Source organism: Podarcis muralis, chromosome 5 (genome assembly GCF_964188315.1).
Source record: "Podarcis muralis chromosome 5, rPodMur119.hap1.1, whole genome shotgun sequence".
Lineage (NCBI taxonomy): Eukaryota > Metazoa > Chordata > Lepidosauria > Squamata > Lacertidae > Podarcis > Podarcis muralis.
In genome coordinates, this window is record NC_135659.1 from 1547184 (window position 1) to 1568004 (window position 20821).

Here is a 20821-nt window from a genome sequence, read left to right on the forward strand (position 1 = left end):
ATCTATCTATCATCTATCTATCTATCTATCTATCTATCTATCTATCTATCTATCTATCTATCTATCATCTATCTATCTATCTTGTGATGCCAAAAGGTTTGACACACAAACAAACGTGGCGTGTAATTCATCCTTTAGAAAAATAAAACTGACCACAAGCAAGTTCCCTTCCCCCACAGCCAAGTTGCCGTTGTGGCTGTGGAGGACTGAACAGGGTCCGTGTAGCCCTTGGCCCCAAGAGCCCTGCCCACCCCAAAGCTCTTAGAATGCTGCTTGGTGATGCCTGGGTGGGGAGACAGGGCATCGCAAGGTCTCATCAACAGAATGGCGGAAACTGCTGGCTGAAACCAAGATTGCCCAGTGAAGAAGCTCAACTGCAATATAATTTGTGAAAAGAAAAATACATAATGTATTTTAAAGACAAGTGTTCAGATTTATTTGGAAATTCACAGTTTCTACTGGCACTACAAATCCGTAGTTACTTATTACAAGTTCTAGTGCCTCAATTTTGTATTCTTCACGCAAACAGTATCACCGTTATGATTGCCATTCTGGTTTGGACCCACTTCTTAATCCTTGTTATTAAACAAACAAACAAACAAACCCAAACCCAAACCCAGGTCCACTTCTTTGACTGGCTAGCTGTGCATACTTAAGTTCATCACTGTAAAAAAGTACTCAAACATGGAATTTTCAAAACAGGCTTTAAATAAGTCACATTACGAATGATATTTGGGAAAAGACGTTAGCTCTTTCAAGAAAAGAAAACAAAGGAGGATCTACTAAAAGTGCTTAATAAGTTAACTTATACAACAACCTCTAAACTCTCAAAATGGACCTTCTATCACATTCACTCTCATGTACTCACATTCCAGATATGCAATTTTTTTAAAAAAACAAAAACCTCACAAGAGAAAGTACAAACGCATACTGGCACACACACAAAGAACATAAGGTCATTCAATACAAAAAGCAAACTTTATAAACATACCTTTTGAAACAGAAAATAGAACGTGAAGCTTGACAAACTCACTGGTGCATTTCTACTGATTGGCAGTTTTATCCAAAACTGGCATAAATGGTTCTTTCCTCCCAATTTATTAGCGCAGGAAGACAACTAAAGGTCATAATGTTAATTATCTCTGTTAATCAAGTCAGTTGGGCTACAAAACATGTTTTGAGTAATACATCCAAGCAGGGATACTGTACCATCAAAGATGTATCAGCCACAAGTGAGTTTGCAAAGTGGATCTCAAAGAGAAAGTCCACCCGGCGGCATTTCCACAGTATCCCAGTCACCTTACTTAACCTCACTGGAAGCCAGCATCTTCTTCCCTAGCACTGTAGTGTTGCATTTCCATAAAATTTGAAGGTACAAATAAAATAGTTCTCCCTTCCAGTGGTATTATAAATAGACAAAAAGGCACATAAATATGGGAAGGTGCTAGAAACAGGGGAACAGCAATATGGGAAACATTTATGCTTTAACTCTGCTCCACCCAAAATGAGTTTCAAGACCTCACCGTCAGCAATTGTGAAAAACACTGTATAAAATGAGTCCCCACCCTGCCATCTCCACCCATCCCAAAGTCATCCACATAGAAAATCAGCCTTGAAAAAGCGGAGGCTTATTAACTAAGGGTGGTTGCTGCCACAGTCCTATCTATTTGCAAAAGAACCAACGTACCTTCTAAATGTTTCCCAATTAGCCAACCCCTCCTTCCCTGTCAACCCAAATACTACAAGATTTGTCGTACAAAAAGCTCCCATTAGGAAGAGTTCAATTAGTTTTAAAGGTGCCCAGAAACAGCTGTGACACCGAGTGTTCCCACGGTTAAATCCTTGTTTCCTTTGATGATATCGTGCAGACTTGGCAAGGATCCCGTCTTAGTCTGTATTAATGTTTTTAGGAGCTTCTCCTGCTCTGGGGCTTTAGACCGCCTTCGTTTGAGAGCCCTCTTCTCAGTTTTTGTCTTTTGGATTTGTCCGTTACACAAACCTGCACACGCCGAAATGCCACAGAAGTAGGACTCCTCAGACTGTGATGAGGTTTCTGAGCTCCCTTCCGACGGGGGACCTTTGTATGAAGAGTGATACACATCGCCAATATTAGAGAAGTCTCTCTGATTGGTAAAGGGCTTCTTGCTTTTTATTTCACCATTAGCTACCTGCTGTACTGGTTCTGCTACTGGCCTGACGGTTTCGATTTTTTCACTTTTATATTTACAACGTTTCTTCTAAAAAAAGAAAAACAGAATTGGTAAGTAAAGGCCCTCAGTTCAGAGGCAGGATTTTCCAGGTCCACTTCCATACTTTCTGCAAATTCTTTTACGTGCAATGTAGCAGCAGCGGCAGCACACTCTAGCCATTTCTTTAAAAAGCATGATTCACTTTAAATGCAGACATGCAAGCACACACAGTGAGTTTAGAACAAATGCCTTTCTACAATGTACCTTTTTTTCTGGGGAAAACTTCAGTGGTTCTACAATGTACAAGTCCTCTGGATCCACTAAAAGATAAGGGACAAAAATCAGACTATATAAGCACACCACCAGCTTCACACAGAACTGTTATTCTCCCTTTATTAATACAAGGTTGAATAGAGCCAAAATATTTTTGAAGGTCAAGCAAAGGGCTCTGAGAGGAAATCAACAGACCAAGAAAATAAGCTCCTCCTATTCCAGATACAGAAGTCAAAATCGGCCTTCCCAGCCCTGGCAGAGGGGTCGTCCTCCATCTCAGAGGGAAAACTCCTGCTACCTGCTTTTTCCTGGGCAATCTGAATTTAAATCAGCTTTGGTGGATGAGAGAACTCATTTGAATTAGAGAGAACTCATAGCATTAGGTTGTGCAATTTGGAATTGCAAAAGCAGTGGGGGGATGATACATGTACCAATAGACAGGGCCTTCTCGGTGGTGGTGCCCTCCTGGTGGAACACCCCACCCCCCTTCAGATGTCAAGGAGATAAAGAACTTTACAACTTTGAGAAGACATCTGAAGGCAGCCCTGTATCAGGAGGTTTTTAATGTTTGACGTTTTATTATGCTTTTATATGTGTTGGAAACTGCCCGGAGTGGCTGAGGAAACCCAGTCAAATGGGTCGGGTATAAATAATGAAATCTAGTGGAGGGAGGGCTTTAGCTGCCCATACTTTTACCAAGTTGCTTCTAAATTAAACCAACATGAGATCTTTCTCCGTTACAAAACAGATATTGTTCTGTATTTGACACTGTACAGATTTTACAATACACCCAGAGACAGGTAGTTGAACCTGTGACATTCCTACCTTCCTTACTATTCAGCTGAAAAGACTGAGACCTGGTGAGTGGAAAGGAAGTTCTTCTTTTCAAACTCATATCATCATAGGAAGAAACACATCTGTGGATGAAAATACACAGCGACTTCAGATCCAGGTGGGAAATAATTATTTCATTTCTTTCTGTCATTCCTTAGGAGTTCCTTGTCCTAAACCCAACTTCAAGACTTCCAACCCGGAGAATTCCCAGAACTCTGTCCTTTCAACTTCAAGTTGAAAGAGCTTAAAGAGCTTAAAAGCTACCAAGAGCACAGGTTCCATGAAGCATCAGTACTGGGGAAAACTGATGTGGATTAAATAGCCATCAGCATATTTGTAGCTTTATGGTAAGCTAGCCATTGAATCTGGAATATCTATCAAGCATGCCTTTCCAAATAATCTTCGCTGGACATAATATGCAAATCACACCACGGATGGCATTTTCACAGGCATTATCTGTGAAAGGAAATTTTCTTGCCATAAGTTCTTATTGGCTGACTCCCAGAGGGAGGGTTCAATCAAGAGGATCCTCTTGGAGGTAAATGAACCAAATAACAATAATAAAAAAGTGTAAAAAACAAAAGATCAAAATGTCATTCTAACCAGTGCATCCCGCCCGCTGCCCCTGCATGGCAAAGCCTGTCTCCCTAGGGGGGGGTGGTCAGGAATTTTGCCTGTCCCACCCGAAGGGAGGAGCCACCCCAGACTAAGGACAGCCCTCCAGGAACCTCTGGGTAATAAAAACATTTTTTTAAAAGGTGCAACTGGTGCCAAACATGAAGAAAACCTTCCATGCCTTCCTGCTCGCAGGAGACAGGCAGGAGTCAAGCTGACAGTCCACGACTACCACCCCAGGCGAATAGTGAGGCGAAGGCCTGCGAATAGGACCGTGGTCCACCAAAGTACAAAGAATGTGAACTGGCAGTAAGAAAGGCCCCTTTTCTCATGTGGCTCCAGGAGAAAATTCCAGAAACTTTGGGATATATAAAGCAGTGCCTTTCCTGGATGGGCCTACCAGAATCAAGGCACTTAGACCCTTTGCTCCATCCATCTGCAGTGTCTGCAGAAGATAAAACATCAACGTTGTCGTATTTTGCAAAGTATGCTGGGAGGCCAAGGAGCCACCTTGCAAATTTCCTCCAAGGAAATATTGTCCTGAAAGGCTGCCGTGGTGGCTGCCCCTTGCAGAGAGAATGTCCGGTCATCCCTGCAGGAGATGATCTTCCAGGACACAGGGAAGCAAGAATTAGGCACCCTCTCCGCCACTCTCTTTTCAAGGTCACCCTTAACCAGTGTGCACACAAAAGTCCTGGAGCCCAAGTCTCCCATCCATATATAAAATCACACGAGCGAAAACAGAATAAGTGGCAGAAGCCCAAGAGGCAACTGCATCCGTCTCAAAACTATGGTGTAAGGACCCTTCTACCCTCACAGGACAGACACAGCTTATGGTAACAAATGCTGAGAAAACAGATGATTGGAATGAAAGGTCATTACCCCCCTTCTTTCTCCTCAACCTCACAGTGTCTATGACAACAGGGTCTCACACCAAATGTAACTGACTTATAGAAAGGGCTCTGGGCATTGAAAGCAGACATTGTGTGTATCCTTGTGGTCTATGAAAACCAAAAGAAAATAAAAAGGTGGGGGGGACATTAAAAACAATCAAACATTGATAGAATTAAAGCTATATAAACGAACAGCGACACAAAATCTATTAAAACCATAAAAATAATTGCAATAAAGCAGCATGGCCCCAGCCCTTTCCCAAAAAGCAGCCAGTTCCCAGCAGCCTGTTGGAACAAGGTGGCCTTCACCTGCTGGTGGAAGGACCACAAGGAGGGAGCCAGTCTGGCTTCCCTAGGGAAAAAGTTTCCAAGGCTGTCTGGCAGCAGACACCACCAAGAAGACTGACAGTGTCAAATAACACTCTTATCTCCATGTTCTTCCTTAGAATTAAAAAGTCAAAAGTAAAGTGGAAACACGTTACCTTTTCGGACTAGGATAGTGATTACTTTTGGGAACTTTTGAGAAGTAGTCATAATTTAACTCTGATTTATTTTTGCAACGCTGAAGAAAGAGCATCAAACCCAGGATGGCACAGAGGATCAAGGAAATCACAAGATAGCTGTGGCGATCAGAGACCTAAACCAGGACAGATTTTAAAGGGTTAAATGTGAAATACATACATGTAGATGAGCGGCTGAAGCAGGCATAATGTGCTGGCCTGGATGAAGTGCTAGCACATTTCTATCAACAAAAGTATGAGATCCATAGAGCAACTGCTGAGAAAGGCCTACCACCTCCACAAATTTCTCATTATCTGGAAATATACTGGGGTCTCTCAATATTCTAAGGCCTTTGGGCATTACTTTGTTTTTACGACAGTCTCCAAGAGGTCCAGTCTTGTGGTCTTAGTGCTCAAGGCAACCAACCTTCCCCAAACGCTTAGATCTGAACCCCTGAGTGACCATCCCAGGGCTTCTGGAACCAGCACACCACCTCCAGGAGCCCTGGAATGCTCTCAGGAGGCCAGCTGAGTCCCTGTGAGCATCCCAGCACCCAGGGAGAGGAGAGCTTAAAAACTCTTTTTGCACCGGGGAAGTTACTTCAAATTTATCTGTAAGCAATCTGTTTTACCCAAATACAGAACTATTTACACGGCAATCTACAGTTGGGGTTCTAGGTTTAGCATTCCATTTGCAAAACATTGTTCCACATTCAGATTTTTACCTGTCTTTTTAGCTCAGTCACAGTTAGCGACAGATTGGAGACTAGCTGTGTCATGTTGGTCAGCTGAGCCTGCAGCAGCTGGATGGCCTCTGTCTGCTTCAAGTCCTAGGCAAAGAAGAGAAGTGAAAGCATTCTTTCCCTTTCATTCTAGCTTTCCATACAAGATAAGGCACGCCCTTGTTTAAAATACTAATGAGGACACAAGTCCAAGGCTTAAAGAACAAGATGAGGGAATAAGCAATACCTAGAACATGTGAACAAATAAACTAGGGGTTCCTTCTTCACAGTCTTTAGATTGCCCTTAATTTTTTGCTTAGCAGACCAAATGTCTGGTGCATAGGAAAATTCTGCACTGAGAACAATGTTCAAGATCTCAGCTCTATTCCCCACCTTTGTGGGGTTCTTTAAAGCTTCTCTGTTGTTATGGCACTCAGGTCACTCCAGGTCACAAGATGCTGCTACAGGCTGCAGACAGAAAATGTAGTTTGACCCAAAGGGTGTCTTTGGCTTCATGAGCTAAGCAGCAGTTCTGAATATTCTGCTTCAGAAGAAGTCCACTAAGTGGAAGGGGAAAGCATCAACTACAGGAAATACAGAAAAAATGGCCTTAGCTACAAACTAAAACCAAATAAAGCTGTTTACTCCGCAGCCACCATTTAAAATTACAGAAGGGTACTAACAGGAATCCATCTACAAAAAACATGAACTGTCAGCTTTTTAAAACTTGCACATACACACAGGGCCGACTTTCTGAAGGCTCGCTATGTGAAAATTCACTTATCCGAAAGTAAGGACATAGTACTATGCACACTGCAGATTCAAAACAAGAGAACGTTTTTTCACTTCCTCGTTTGCCTTTTGCAGTTTGGTTGAGAAGCTGTAGTGATGAGCCAGCTCAGCCCAGCGTTTCCATTGACCAAAGCATTGCTTAGATCCCCTAATTGCTTCCAGCGGTTTGAGACCCACGGGCGCTGCCTGGATTTTTTTTTTTTTAAAGAAGCTGTAGTGATCCGTACTTTAGTAAAGCCCCAGAGGGTTGTCCTTGGCTTTTTCATCATTTTGGAGGCAAACTTCCGTGGTTTAGAAAATTTCCCATAGGAAGCAATGGAAATAGTCAATTCACTATGCGGACCTTCAACTAATTGACTATTTCCAGGTAAAGTGAGACCCACGAGTACTTAAGAGGCAAATAAAGTGAAACCCGAGTCTGCTCTGCACATTTTAATAATAATAAATATTACTTTATTTCGCTTTTATTTCATGGTTAGGCCCCTTTTTGCGCTATTACAAGAGAAACAAGGGTGCACCCAGTAGACATACCTGCTGTTCGGCTATGTGTGAAGTATTCTGAAGTTTTATTATAGTTTTATTAAAAGCCTTCTGCATTTCTTCCATTTGTTTGCGATATCTACAAAGTGAGTTAAACAGAAAAACAGAAAGGTTAACCTTTTGAATTAGTACTTTTCTGTGTATAAGACTAGGTTTTTCCCCTTAAAATTCATGCTAAAAAGTGGGGGTCATCTTATACATGGGTAGTGCATAGGGTGGACATTTGATTGGTTGCTGCTGCGGCTGTCAGCAGCTCTTGTGTGTGTTACTGGTTGTTGCGTCAATGGGTGGTATTGATGGTGGCAATTGGGCGGCGATTGGCAGCTTCTGCCGGCAAGGTGACAGACGGGAGACGGATTTTGCGATGTGTGCGGGTGAGCGATTTTTGGCATCCCCCCCCCCCCAAGAAGCTCAACAACTTTTTGCCGTCTCCCCCCATGTTCTGAAATTTCAGTCCCCCCAAATAGGAGGTATCTTATACATGGGGGCGTCTTATAGACGGAAAAGTACGGTAGTTGCTTATGTTGCTGCTGCACCCTGACACTTACAGTGATATTCAGTGGTACCTCAGGTTACATACGCTTCAGGTTACATACGCTTCAGGTTACAGACTCCGCTAACCCAGAAATAGTACCTCAGGTTAAGAACTTTGCTTCAGGATGAGAACAGTAATTGTGCTCTGGCGGCGCGGCGGCAGTGGGAGGCCCCATTAGCTAAAGTGGTGCTTCAGGTTAAGAACAGTTTCAGGTTAAGAACAGAACTCCAGAACAAATTAAGTACTTAACCCGAGGTACCACTGTAATACAGTTTTCTCTATACCCCTTGAAAAGGATACTTTCGTAAGCATCTAGTTTAAATCATTTTTCTAAATGTGCACAAGGGCCCTTTGCACCTTGAAGCAAAATTTGACGTTTGGGACACGCAGAAGAAATCTTGCCCAGTGCAGTTAAGCTGCACTTCCTGGCCTTCATGCTTTCCTAAGAACACTTGATGTGTATCACTCTTAAACCACTGAACGTACTTTAGCTAACAGAAAGTTCCTCAACTGTCTTAGTAAGGAAACAGGAGCACCCCTCAAAAGAAGCTTAGAGAACCACCTCCCTAGGAATGTGAGTGGTCTCCTTTTAGAGCTTTTGGAGCTGCTCAGCTCATACTCAGGGTGCAAGCAGTTAATTTAGTCCCACCGATTTTCTTCATCAACTTTTAAAACGTCTCAGAAGTGAAAATACAAGGCTATGGAAAGCTAGACCTACCTTTGACTCAGTTCTTCCAAGTAGCGGCTGCTGAGAGACATATTCACTTCCAGGGCTTTAATGCGGTTATTGAGCCTCATAAACACAGACTCTTTTTGATTTGATCCGTGAACAAGATTCCCATTTCCATAACCCAAGTCTGTGGAATTCTGCAATTCGGCATAAAAATCTGTAGCTGTCCGTGGCAATCCAGAAACAGGAATAGCAAGAAATGCTTCCTCAGGTGTCTGCTCATCGTCCTTTATTTCTAAAGATGATGTTTCCACAAGAGACACCACCTGCTTTTCCGCATCTGAAGAACTAATTTTTGCTTCGCCCTCATAGCTTTCTGCAGCTACTGTACATTCAGACTGTGGAATAGTCTCTGTCGGTTTTGAAATAATTTCAGTTGAGGTTTTTTCATCTGTGTTCATGTCACTGAATTCAATTACAATGCTGGTTGCAGATGGATTCTCTGCAGCAGACCCAACAACTCCATCTTCTTCAGTAGGACTTTCCTCTTGTGAAGGGGTCTCTGGGGTTTCAGATACGGCTTCAAGTTTTGTAGCTTCCGAGGATGCCACAACTGTGGACAGGGACTCAGCTCCTGTGGTAGCATCCAAGAGAATGGACTGAGACACAGTTTGTGGGTGACTGGGCTCCAGTTCAAAAGTGCCCTCCGTCTGATTGATCACAGCCCCATTTAAGATGCTACTTAAGACACTGACAACAGTTTCAGATGGCTCTGCAATTAAGGTGTCCAATTTCTCTGAAGGATGTTCATGCACCAAAACTGGCAACGATTTGGTTGGAACCAGCTGGGCCTGCCAAGTAGCAGCCGAGTAGTATTTTTCCCAACTGGTGTCACTTTTGCTACGGTAACGGTGAAGTGTCGCTACCACTGAACACCACTTGTACAGATACTCTGAGAAACTGGAAATGCAACAGACTGTCAATAGTTCGTAGCAATAGATTTGTGTTTCAGACTCAAACCATGGTATGTCTTCTTCCTGCTCATCACTGGGCAGTAAGGTCACTGTGGACTGAATTGCTTCCTCTTCATATTCATGGACTAACTGAACAATCGGGCTCTCTCTTGTTGCATCTAAGACTAGCAGCTCTTTATCCATTTGTAGGATCTCTGAAGTAACAAGCCTATAAACAGAAGTTTAGAAGTACACATCAAGATGCAGTTTAGCAGATCCCTAAAACCTCTGCCAACTTGAAAGTTACTGCCATTCTCCTAACCTACCCCTAAAGAGTCTGGCTTCAGAGATCTGCCCTGCAATTCCATATATGGCCAGAGTTTCATATCAAGGTCTTGTATACTACAGGATCACTGAGGGTCAGAAAGTTATTTTTGGACCAAATACCGTATTTTTCGCCCCATAGGACGCACCGCCCCATAGGACGCACCTAGTTTTTTTGGGGGGGAAATAAAGAAAACAAAATTTATTTCCCCCCCAGGCGCGGGGCTGGCGGGGGGGGGGGAGCCCGAGCTTCCCCCCGACCCCAGCCCCCAGAACAGGCTGCTGCCTGCAAGCCTTGCGAGCCTGGCGGGACCTCCCGCCGGGCGCGCAAGGCTTGCGGACATCTGCCCGAAGCACCTTCCCGAAGTCCTCCGGAGGGCGCCCTGTGCTTCGGGCTGCAGGCTGCTGCCCGCAAGCCTTGCACGCCCAGCGGGACCTCTCCCGGGCTCGCAAGGCTTGCGGATAGCTTCCTGAAGCATGGAGAGCGAGAGGGGTCGGTGCGCACCGATGCCTCTCGCTCTCCAGGCTTCAGCGAAAGCCTGCATTCGCCCCATAGGACGCACACACATTTCCCCTTCATTTTTGGAGGGGGAAAAGTGCGTCCTATAGGGCGAAAAATACGGTATATTTTAAATTTGACTGCAACTGTTCTGGGAAATGGGTCGAGAGTGAGAGAGAATGGAGCTCCCCCTCCATACAAGGCACTAGGTGAAGATTTAAACTATTCCAAGGCAGAGCTGCAGGGCCCAGGGAAGGCTAAGGGCTGAGGTCATGTTGGGAATACAAGCCAGGGAAGGATGATCAAGCCAAGAGTAATGGACGTGGGTGAGGACAGAGATGGGGAAGCATGGGGCCTCTGATCTTAATGGTACTTTTGATTGTACAGTCTTTATATTATTTGCAATCTGCTAAAAAAAGACTCTGGGTCTGGGCAGCTTCAAGTCCAACACATAAGCAAATCACTTACTCTAAGGAGGGAATGGTAGTGGGCTCCGGCAGTTTAGGTTCTGGCCAGGAAGTGGCAGTTGTATTTTCAGAGACACTTTTATTTCCTATCAAAGAGACATGCAGATTTATAAGACACCACATTCCATATAAGACTGTTAAATACAGAGAATAAAAACAAAAACTAATGGCCTGTGAAATGGACTTGTGATTTTTTTAAAAAAATCCTCCTCTGTAACCAGGCAGGGATGTTGGTTGAAAGTTTAATGCAAAGGGACAGCCATCCTCCTTTACCTCCCAAAACCAAGCCCAGAATCTTGAAAGGAAATGCCTCATTCCTAACTATAATAAGAACCATAGCAGAAAAACAGAAGAACAAGGACAGGGAAGGAGGGCCTTGAAATACACTTCCAAACTAGAGTGTTTATACAGTCCTCAAGTCTAGTCTCTGCTGCCCCATACATTGTCGTTGGCTGCTAGGTCAAACACTCCCTGTGAGCAAGGTCATAATGCAGAGATGCAGCATACGCTTTTATCATCTAATGGTCAGGGGCTCAATCCCAACACCTTCAGGCAGGTCTGGGATTGAAAGACTCTTCTCTGCAAACTCAGACAGCCACTGTTGGTTTGACCAGGCAATACTGAACTAGACAGCTAGCCCTGGGACAAAGGGACCCAGCCGTAAACCTATGGAAAGAACAACATTTCTCAAACTCTGAGAAAACTGCATTTCCATGTAGAAGGCTGTTTTCAGCAGGCAACTCTTAAGAGTATACAGAGCCGTAGCTGAGAAATGGAGTTTTGAAAGAGCATTCAGAGCAGTGTTCAGATCCATGTAGAGAACCGGAGAACTATGGGGAGGACTGAGAAAAGCTGCTTGCCTTAGAAGTCTCCATCCATACAGATGTAGTTAGGCATTTCTCTAGCATCAGCCCGGACAGTGAGGTCCAGCTCCGAGGCTCTTCTGGTGGTTCCCTCACTGCGAGAAGTGAGGTTACAGGGAACCAGGCAGAGGTTTTAGAAGACATCTGAAGGCAGCCCTGTATCAGGAAGTTTTTGATGTCTGACATCTTATTATGTTTTTATATGTGTTGGAAGCTGCCCAGAGTGGCTGAGGCAACCCGCTCAAGATGGGCAGTATATAAATATTAAATTGTTGTTGCTGCTGCTGCTGCTATCATTATGTCATCCAGGTTAGGGTACTCTGGCACCCTATACACAGGTGTGCTAAAACAAACCATGACAATTACAAACAAAATGGGACTGTGTAGTACTGAAAGGGTCTGCCTGCAAAACTGAAGCATAAGAAGCTCCTCTGCCTCTGCAACTGGCAGATTGGTAGCCCACTAATGGCAGAAGTTCTCATCAGCAGTGCACTAACAGGGGTCTTAGAGATGCCATCTGATGAGGGGACGTAGGATTGCGCACACATTTCAGATTTTTTGGGAGGAGTCTGTTTAAGCAGCCACAGACCAGGCTCCCTGAGGGTGTCCCAAAAAAACGACACAACAACCCCACCCTGAGGAGACTCGGGTTGTGGGTAAGTAGATCAACCAATAAAATGGTGAATTGGCCATAGGAGGACACAGCGCAGAAGGAAAGTGGTTTGCATGCTGCATGGATCTCGGGAAGGCTACTGCCACCCAGAGCCGGAACTGCTTAGCACAGCGACTGGTGCATCTACCAGCAGCTTAGATAACCAGGGGAAAGTCTTAACTATGGAGAACTGGAAAGAAAATCCAGCTGGAGCCGGAAAAAACCAACCCCACATCTATTTAAAAAGGTCACTTCACTTTAACAAGTTGCAATAATTTACCTTGGTCAGTTGAGTCTTCTTCAGTTTTTGCTCCAAGCATATTAGCAGCAATATTCACCATATTCAAAATGGCATCTAAAAAAATAAAAGGATCAAATAGACAAATTTTAAAAATCACAAGAAAGCCTGCAGAAAACCAGTCTTTTCAAAGCTGCTCCTTCCCACATGTGTTTCACTGTCTGGTGTGCTGGTGCAGTTTCTGGGTAGCACATTATGCACACATAGCAAAACTGCGCACCCCAAATGTAGTGCTGAGTCCCAAGTGTGGCCAAGGCCCAGTTCACCCAAGCGCACCCTCCGCAAAGGTGGCTGAGCCATTTTCTCCCCCTGCAGAGAAAAGTGCTGGGGGGGGGGGGGGGAGTCCATGTATTTGCATTTAACAGCCCATGTCAAGCAAGATCACTCTTCAAACAAACCATTTGCCTGTGTTTCTCAGAACTGAGAAAGTAGTTATCTTTGGACTCAGCTATTCAGTGGTACCTCGAGTTAGAGATGCTTCAGGTTACAGACTCCGCTAACCCAGAAATAGTACCTCAGGTACTATTTTTGTTTCAGGATGAGAACAGAAATTGTTCTCCGGCGGCACAGCAGCAGCACCCATTAGCTAAAGTAGTACCTTAGGTTAAGAACAGTTTCAGGTTAAGAATGGACCTCCAGAACGAATTAAATTCTTAACCCGAGGTACCACTGTATTAGTAAAAATAAAACATTATAAATGCATTATAACACTGTGACACCAGATGGTGCTTTAGAGCTGAAATCGGAATGAAATTTTCCACTGTGAGCTTTAAAACAGTTTTCCCCAAGCATTTTCAGAGTCTTCTTAATAGCTGTGTAGATGCAGCCTTTGATAGACAGCAGGAAACTATTGCTGCACTGAGTTCCAGAGAGTCAACCCAAAGCAAAACTGAACCAAGTTGCTTGATTGGTCTTAGCCACTTGCCCCATTGTTCGTATTTGAGGGGAGGGGGAAGAGGAAGGAATTCTTCCATCTGCCCAAAGAGATGGTCACACAAGTCCAGCTCTCAGCCTAAGGTTATCCAATTAGCTCTAAGGAACAAGTGGGGAAGTAGACCCAGGTCTCCCCAGCCCCAGACTAGCCACTGCACAACGAGATACTGTGCAAGTGGAAATCACGGAAATCTTTACAAGCAATGCTGCTTCTCTTAGAGAAGTTTCCAACTTTTCCATACGCCTGGCAAATGTCTGTCTCTGCCCTTTATGCATTTCAAGCTAAATTACTGGACTCTTTCCTACATGGATTCTAAGAATGTGTAGAGTACCTTAGCTCCCCCTCAAAACACATCCCTGTAATTACTCACTTGTGGCAGAGCCAAGAAGATTTTTTGAAGATTTCTCTTCTCCTGCATTGTAGTCCAAGGGATAATCTGTTTACAATAGAAGAAAACACTTGATTGCAAATCGCACACCTTTTTACCTCAAGAGCACTTCATAAAGTGACTAGAATAGATGGTGCTAAAATTTTTGTATGTCATCTTTCTATTAAAATACTCCCAAGACAAAATATTAACTTCTTCATGTCAAATCCAGGCCGAAAGCTCTCTGCCCCTTGAGAGCCCTTGGGGAGGAAGGCTGTGCCCTTGCCTCTTCTTAGCCCATCGCTGCCCCAGCAGGACTGATCTCTCTCCCCTCCCTCTGCCACCCCAAGGAAAGCCGCCTGCCACTGCAAAGGGAAACAGACAAAGGGAAAGCTGCTGCCTGACGCAGGAGCCCATCCAGAGGTGTCCAGCTGAGGATGTCTCTCACTGCAATTTGTAAAATGAAGCCAACCCCCCACCTTCCCCAGTGCCTTGTGGGTCTCACCCTGACCTCATCAAGTTCCGGCTGAGACTCAAAAACTGCCCCTAGGTATGGCTTTTGCCATCATAGAGTTGTGGTGATGGGAAAATCTGCATTGGGCTAAACTGCCCTTTTAATGAAACTTATGGAGACAAGGTTCTAGACACAAGGAGGCATAGTTCTGTCAAAATATATTCCAGCCTCCTGGCCAAATTTTCATGTCTCCAGTCATCTTACTTGTGGGGGCAGAGGGAAAAACATGCAATCAGTATTCTGCCCAATTGACTGTGAAACTAAATCTCTTGCCTTACAATGCTATGAACAATGAATGCAAACATGATGAGGCTAACTTACAAGGCACAAGAGCCTTCTTTTTAATTTTGATACAATTTTATTAATATTTAGTAAAACTGAAGCACTTTAACAAATCTAGCAATTTACAATCTTGCTGCTCTGCCACTGTTTGCTGGACTTTGGGCCCCTTTGAAAAATGTTCCTGGATATGGGTCTTTTTAAAGGTGTAGACCTTTGAAGGGAAAGCCCATGGCTCATGGAAGGATACTAAAAAAAAAAACAGGAATTGTAAGCCTAGGGAAGGCGAATCTGACAGAATCTGTGCAATTTGCACCATTTATTCTGCATAATTAATTCAATTTCTGCTGATCTTGCAAGAAATTAAAGGTTTTTGTAAGGCACTAAATCCCGTTCTCTGACTGCGGTCTTATTCAGCCACTTCTCTTACTGAAATTTCACCAGGTTTAGGAAATGCATTTTCTGGCCCTTATAGTTTGCAAAGGTCTGCTTAAAATTTGCTTCAATTAACCCCTCAGCCCGAGTTTTCACAGCTATAGTTTTAGATCAATATCACAATAATCTGACAGGTAATTGCAATATACAAAAAGCTCACCTCACCATTTCTAATCCTTCACCATGGCTGGTCTTTGTCAGGCTTCCTCCCTGGCCAACTTAGTGTCCTCAGTACTTCTTTTAGCCCCCTTGCCTGCCCAGCGTTCTGGGTTCGCTTATTATTTAGAAATGATTAGCAAAAAATTCAAGCTAATCTTAAATTGTGACCAGCCTGCTTCCTTACCATAGTCTTCGTCAAAAAGCTCTTGCCTTTCAGACTGGTACTGTGAATCAGCTATTTCTTCATATTCTTCAACCATGCTAGTTCCAAACACCCTGTAAAAAAAGTGTTAAATTAAAATGGAAACGGAGGCAGTTTTCATCTCCTCAGAGGGAGTTTGTCTACCTGGTATCCTGTGTAAAACTGAGATGCATAGCAGATGAAAGCTCCCACTGTTTCAAGGCTTCACATGTTTCACAACTTTATAGATAAAGCCAATTAGTTCTCAAGATATCTGTTACAGTGAGTGTTATCAAGTCTTTCTATATAAATGGCTTTTGCAAACACCAATGCGTTTTTGAAACTCAGTGGCTGGGGTTATTAGTTATTTGGGGAGTGGAGTGGGGGGGGGGCAGCACCAGAAAAATATGTTTCACGGTGACAGGAGACTAGAAGCATCTGCTCAATTTCATCAACTATTACCTTATAAGGCTTAAAGGACAAAAGTGTTCTGATCCAAAATGTGATACCAACTCCACCTAAAGAATAATAAAAAAGCATTTAATAATGAATGGCCTGCAGGTGCACCAAGTAACAGTTTTCATAACAAAATAGAAAAAGAATGAATAGAATAGCCATGCGGTAACAGAAAAGATCTTGCCCGACTCTAATTCTTGCCATGCATTAGTGTGCTGAGCCACAGAATATACCCGTGTTCTAGGCACCCAACGTTACGAAGAGGTTGCTAACCTTTAAGTACTTGATGAACATCTGAAGCAAGAGAAAAGGGGGGAAAGAAGTGTCAATAGACTGTATGCATGCCACAGGCAACAATATTAGCGACTTAAGGAATTACGGAACATGACCACTGTGTGTTACCCTTCCTTCCCTCTTTGCCTCCCGCCCCAAATAATCGCTACAAAGGATGCATTTGCAAGGGAAGGGAAGATGCACATTAATGTCTACAATAACATGCAGAGTAAAATTGCAGCTTCTTGTTATATGATCAAAACTTTGACATGCATAAAAATTACAGTACCGACTGTATACCAAGGAAAAAACACTGCTATCAGATGTTTTCATTTGTTAACTGTGTAATATAAAATTAGTTTCTACTTCCTAAATCTGTTACTTTTGGATTTCTTCTAACTGCACTACAGCAGAAGAAATAAACCTACAGGTAGTTTTTGGAAGACAACTAAAAAAAACCTAAGGTTGCCTCTTGCAAATATCAGTTACTGATCTGCCAAAATATAATGGCTTCTCTATTTTAAGATATTAGGTTAGAACAGAGCTTTCCAAACTTGTCATCTTAGCGACACCCTTTTCAGAAATGCATTATTTCGTGACACATTAATTCAGTTTTACTAGCAAACCGGAAGTTAAACTAACCCCTTTCCAGCCCCGGGAGGAGCACGGGGAGCATTCACGCACTGCAGCTGACACACTAACGTGTTGCTACATAGTTTGCATAGCTCTGGCTTAGAAAATCAAACATAAATCACGTTACGTACAGTCCCATTAAGGTAGAAATTATGAATATGAATGAAGAAGCTTCGCAGTTTTATGTTTCATTCCTACCTTTGTGTATATTTTTAAAAAAATCTAACCAAGGTAGGAACACAGCACATACTATTTTACTTGGGGTATTATATTTACTTTCTAAAAGGCTGGCTGTTCATGTTCAGGAATTGTTAAACTCCTATGTTTGCATGCAAATCCAAAGATTTTGTTTATGTTCCTATAATCTGTATTTTAATTCTCCTTATCTGATGTTTTGATGACTAGGAGTGGCCGAGATCACATAGCACTGGTCCTGAAGGATCTTCACTGGAAACACTGGTATGTTTCTGAGCACAATTCAAAGTGTTGGTGCTGACCTTTAAAGCCCTAAACGGCCTCGGTCCAGTATACCTGAAGGAGTGCCTCCACCCCCATCGTTCAGCCTGGACACTGAGATCCAGCGCCGAGGGCCTTCTGGCGGTTCCCTCACTGTGAGAAGCCAAGTTACAGGGAACCAGGCAGAGGGCCTTCTCGGTAGTGGCGCTCTCCCTGTGGAACACCCTCCCTTCAGATGTCAAGGAGATAAAGAATTACACAACTTTTGGAAGACATGTGAAGGCAGCCCTGTATAGGGAAGCTTTTTAAACCCTAGACTGGTTTTCTTATTTCAAATGATCCCAATTCTGGCGGCCTCAAAAAATGGCAACAAGAAATATCTAAATTTATATGGGAGGGCAGGAGACCCAGGATTAAACATCAAATTTTAATAGATATAAAGGATAGAGGTGGCTTCGCCCTGCCTGATTTGAAATTGTATTATGAGGCAGCCTGCCTCATGTGGATGAAGGATTGGTGCAATTTGAAAGATATGGATATGCTGAACTTCGAGGGACATAATAACTGTTGGGGTTGGCACGCTTATTTAATATATGGAAAGGCAAAAATACACAGAGATTTCTCAAATCATATCATAAGGACATCACTTCTTAAAGTTTGGGAGAAATATAAAGATCGGTTGGAGTTCAAAATCCCGTGGTGGGCCTCTCCAGTAGAGGCCACAGTGATTCTTGCGATTTTTTTCCGCTCCTCCCCCCTTTTTCTAAGCCACTAAGCCGCTAATAGCCTTTTAGCCGCTAAGCCGCTAAGCCTTTAATAGCCGCTAAGCGGCTAAACCGCTAATAGCGCTAATCCGCTAATAGGGTTGCTTCGCAAGACGAAGAAACCGCTAGACGAAGAGACTCGTTGAACGGATTATTTTCGTCTTGCGAGGCACCACTGTATGTTGGAAAATTGGTCTACCTATAAAACACTTTTGAAAGAAGAAGAGAACCAACTGAAACTTAAGAGCTTTGAGGAATTAAGAGATGTCATTACAGATTGGTTCCAATATTATCAAATATTCGAAAGATTTAAAGTAGATAAACAAAAAGGGTTTGCCAAGGAAACCTCGAGATTTGAATCTGACGTAATAAATTCAAAAAGTAAAGCCCTCTCTAAAGCTTATCGCCTCCTATTTGACTGGGAAGTCGAGGAGGAGGAAGTTACATCAGCTATGATAAAGTGGTCTCAAGACTTTGGGTATGTTATAACAATATCCCAATGAGAAAACCTGTGGAAGAATAGTTGGAAATTTACTACATGATATGCCATAAAGGAAAACTTGTTAAAAATGCAACACCGGTGGTATTTAACTCAATGGAAATTAGCCAAAATATACTAAGGAGCCAAAAGTAATTGTTGGAGATGTGGAGACCAAACAGGCTCACTGTACCATATATGGTGGTAATGTAGCAAAATAAAGAAATATTGGGAGGAAATCCACTTTGAACTAGAAAAAATGTTAAGAATCTCATTTATTAGGAAACCAGAGGCATATCTGTTGGGCATTACTGATTCAGATATTCCTAAAAAAATTAAAGACCTTTTTTGTATGCAACAGTAGCAGTGAGAGTTCTTATAGCTACAAGGTGGAAGAGCAACATAATTCCTTCTAGACAAGAGTGGATACAAAAATTGATTGAATATGCTGAATTAGATAGTCTATCTGAAAAAATAAAAAATAAACCGAGAATTGAATTTGTATCAAAATGGGAGGCCTTCAGAACATATCTTAAACGAAATTATACCTTGTTAAAATCTGTAGCAGCTTTTGAGTGATCCCAGCAGTTTTCATTAATTGCTTATATAAACATTTATAAATTGTGAAAATATTAATATGAAAATAGTATTTTGATATGGCATTAAATTTATGTAAAAAGAATTAAGGAATAAATGGGAGGTCGGGTATAAATGATAATGAGATTTTTATTTTTATTGTAACATGAAATTGTGTAAATTTCATTTTCTTTCCTTTTCCCTCCCCTCTTAAGTTGTACCCCCCCCCCTGTATGTAATAAGCATGGAAATAAGCAGGGGGGCGGGGAAGAATTACACAACTTTTAGAAGACAGGGAAGCTTTTTAAGGTTTAATGTTTTACTGTGTTTTTATATATGCTGGAAGCTGCCCAAAGTGGCTGAGGCAACCCAGCCAGATGGGCGAGGTACAAATAATGAATTATTATTCTTATTATTAATAAATTTGGGCTCCAGTCCATCTTCTCACGTACAAAATCTCTGGTTGCGAACAATATTCCCACAGATGTATGTACCTGGAAAACCAGCAGCTACTTTCACAGTATTTTATTTTTCACCTGATTTTTTAAGCCATGTTTTCCCCCCTTCCATTTTTCCATTCACCTTTCGTAACCCTCTTTGTTTTCTCTTAGAAAAAAAAAGGAAGTTGAAGATTTTGAAAGGACAGCGACCTGAGATGGGGTTCCCTATGCATGAGAAGCAGGCGGCTGACATTCTTCCCACGAAGCCCAACAGCTCCTGAAGCCGCTCTCTGCACCTGCATCCAAGCGCAACTATTCCTCTTTCTCCCCCATGTAGTGCCTTTGCTGAGCACACAAAACACTTTCCCCCTTCACAACTATTTGCCCTACAACATCAGGTGCCCCTTTTGGCATACAGTGGTTCCACGCAAATGACCCCCACTTCACAGATGAGGGGCAGCAGGAGCTGAATACTGGTGACTAGGCAGAAACTGGGACTGTCAGCGGAGGTTCCACAGGGGATGCTGCAAAACATCCCCTGTGATGAGGATCTGAGGGGACAGGGCAACTCCTCAGGGTCTCAAACGGCATTGGAACAGCTGGCGCTGGCACAGAGGAGACGTGCATTTATCACACACACAGCCCATCGCAAGGAAGCATCCTGCAAACAACAATTTGCCCTAAAGTCAGACAACCGGATGGCCTACAGCAGACATGTCCAACCTGTCAATCACTATCAACCGGTCGATTGCAGGATGGATTTTGGTTGATTGCACAACCATGCCTCGTCGCCTCCGCCCTCGCTCATGGCTGCCGGGCACTCTCAGTGCGCGCTCGGCCACGGCCAGAGCGACTCCACAGGCGGCATGGCGGTCAAGGCTCCACTTAGCCAGGCTTGCTCTGGCAGGTGCTGGGGCCACCTCCTCAAGCACCCCTCTCCGACCGCTGGCTCTGCCCAATGCCCAGCCAGCTGGCCAGTCCCGGAAAGGCGTGAGGTGTCTACCTCCGCCCCATGCAAGCCACAAGCAGAGAGGCGGGGGGGGGGCACACGGGCTGCAGCACTGCGGAGGGAGCCGCAGGAAGGGCGGTGCGCGGAGAGACGATGATGCCCCTCCCCCCTCTCCCGGTGGTTCCCATGGAAAGAAAACACCAGGTCCCCCGCCCCTCCGCTCTCCCTCCTAGTTCTGTGGGGACCTTTCCAGCTCCAGCCTAGCAGCATTTACTTGAAAGTAAGCCCCCCGCCCCACAGAGCTGGCT

General features: G+C 43.6%; 1 protein-coding gene across 3 annotated transcripts in view; it reads right to left on the reverse strand.

The window, feature by feature from the left end:
• Window positions 1-410: 410 nt before the first annotated feature.
• Window positions 411-20821, reverse strand: part of SUCO (SUN domain containing ossification factor) — a 41060-nt gene continuing 20649 nt past the window's right edge. For 2 of the 3 annotated variants that reach the window (XM_028732189.2, XM_028732188.2), the window contains exons 12-24: window positions 16218-16238; window positions 15951-16006; window positions 15492-15583; window positions 13924-13989; window positions 12602-12676; window positions 10808-10892; window positions 8612-9745; window positions 7350-7437; window positions 6030-6134; window positions 5287-5441; window positions 3288-3379; window positions 2454-2509; window positions 411-2237 (exon numbers count right to left, since the gene is read on the reverse strand). In XM_028732189.2, coding sequence (XP_028588022.2) covers window positions 1791-2237; window positions 2454-2509; window positions 3288-3379; window positions 5287-5441; window positions 6030-6134; window positions 7350-7437; window positions 8612-9745; window positions 10808-10892; window positions 12602-12676; window positions 13924-13989; window positions 15492-15583; window positions 15951-16006; window positions 16218-16238 — 2472 coding nt within the window. In that variant the 3' untranslated portion in view covers window positions 411-1790. The remainder of the gene's footprint in view (window positions 2238-2453; window positions 2510-3287; window positions 3380-5286; window positions 5442-6029; window positions 6135-7349; window positions 7438-8611; window positions 9746-10807; window positions 10893-12601; window positions 12677-13923; window positions 13990-15491; window positions 15584-15950; window positions 16007-16217; window positions 16239-20821) is intronic. The other variant, XM_028732187.2, reaches the window with a different exon arrangement.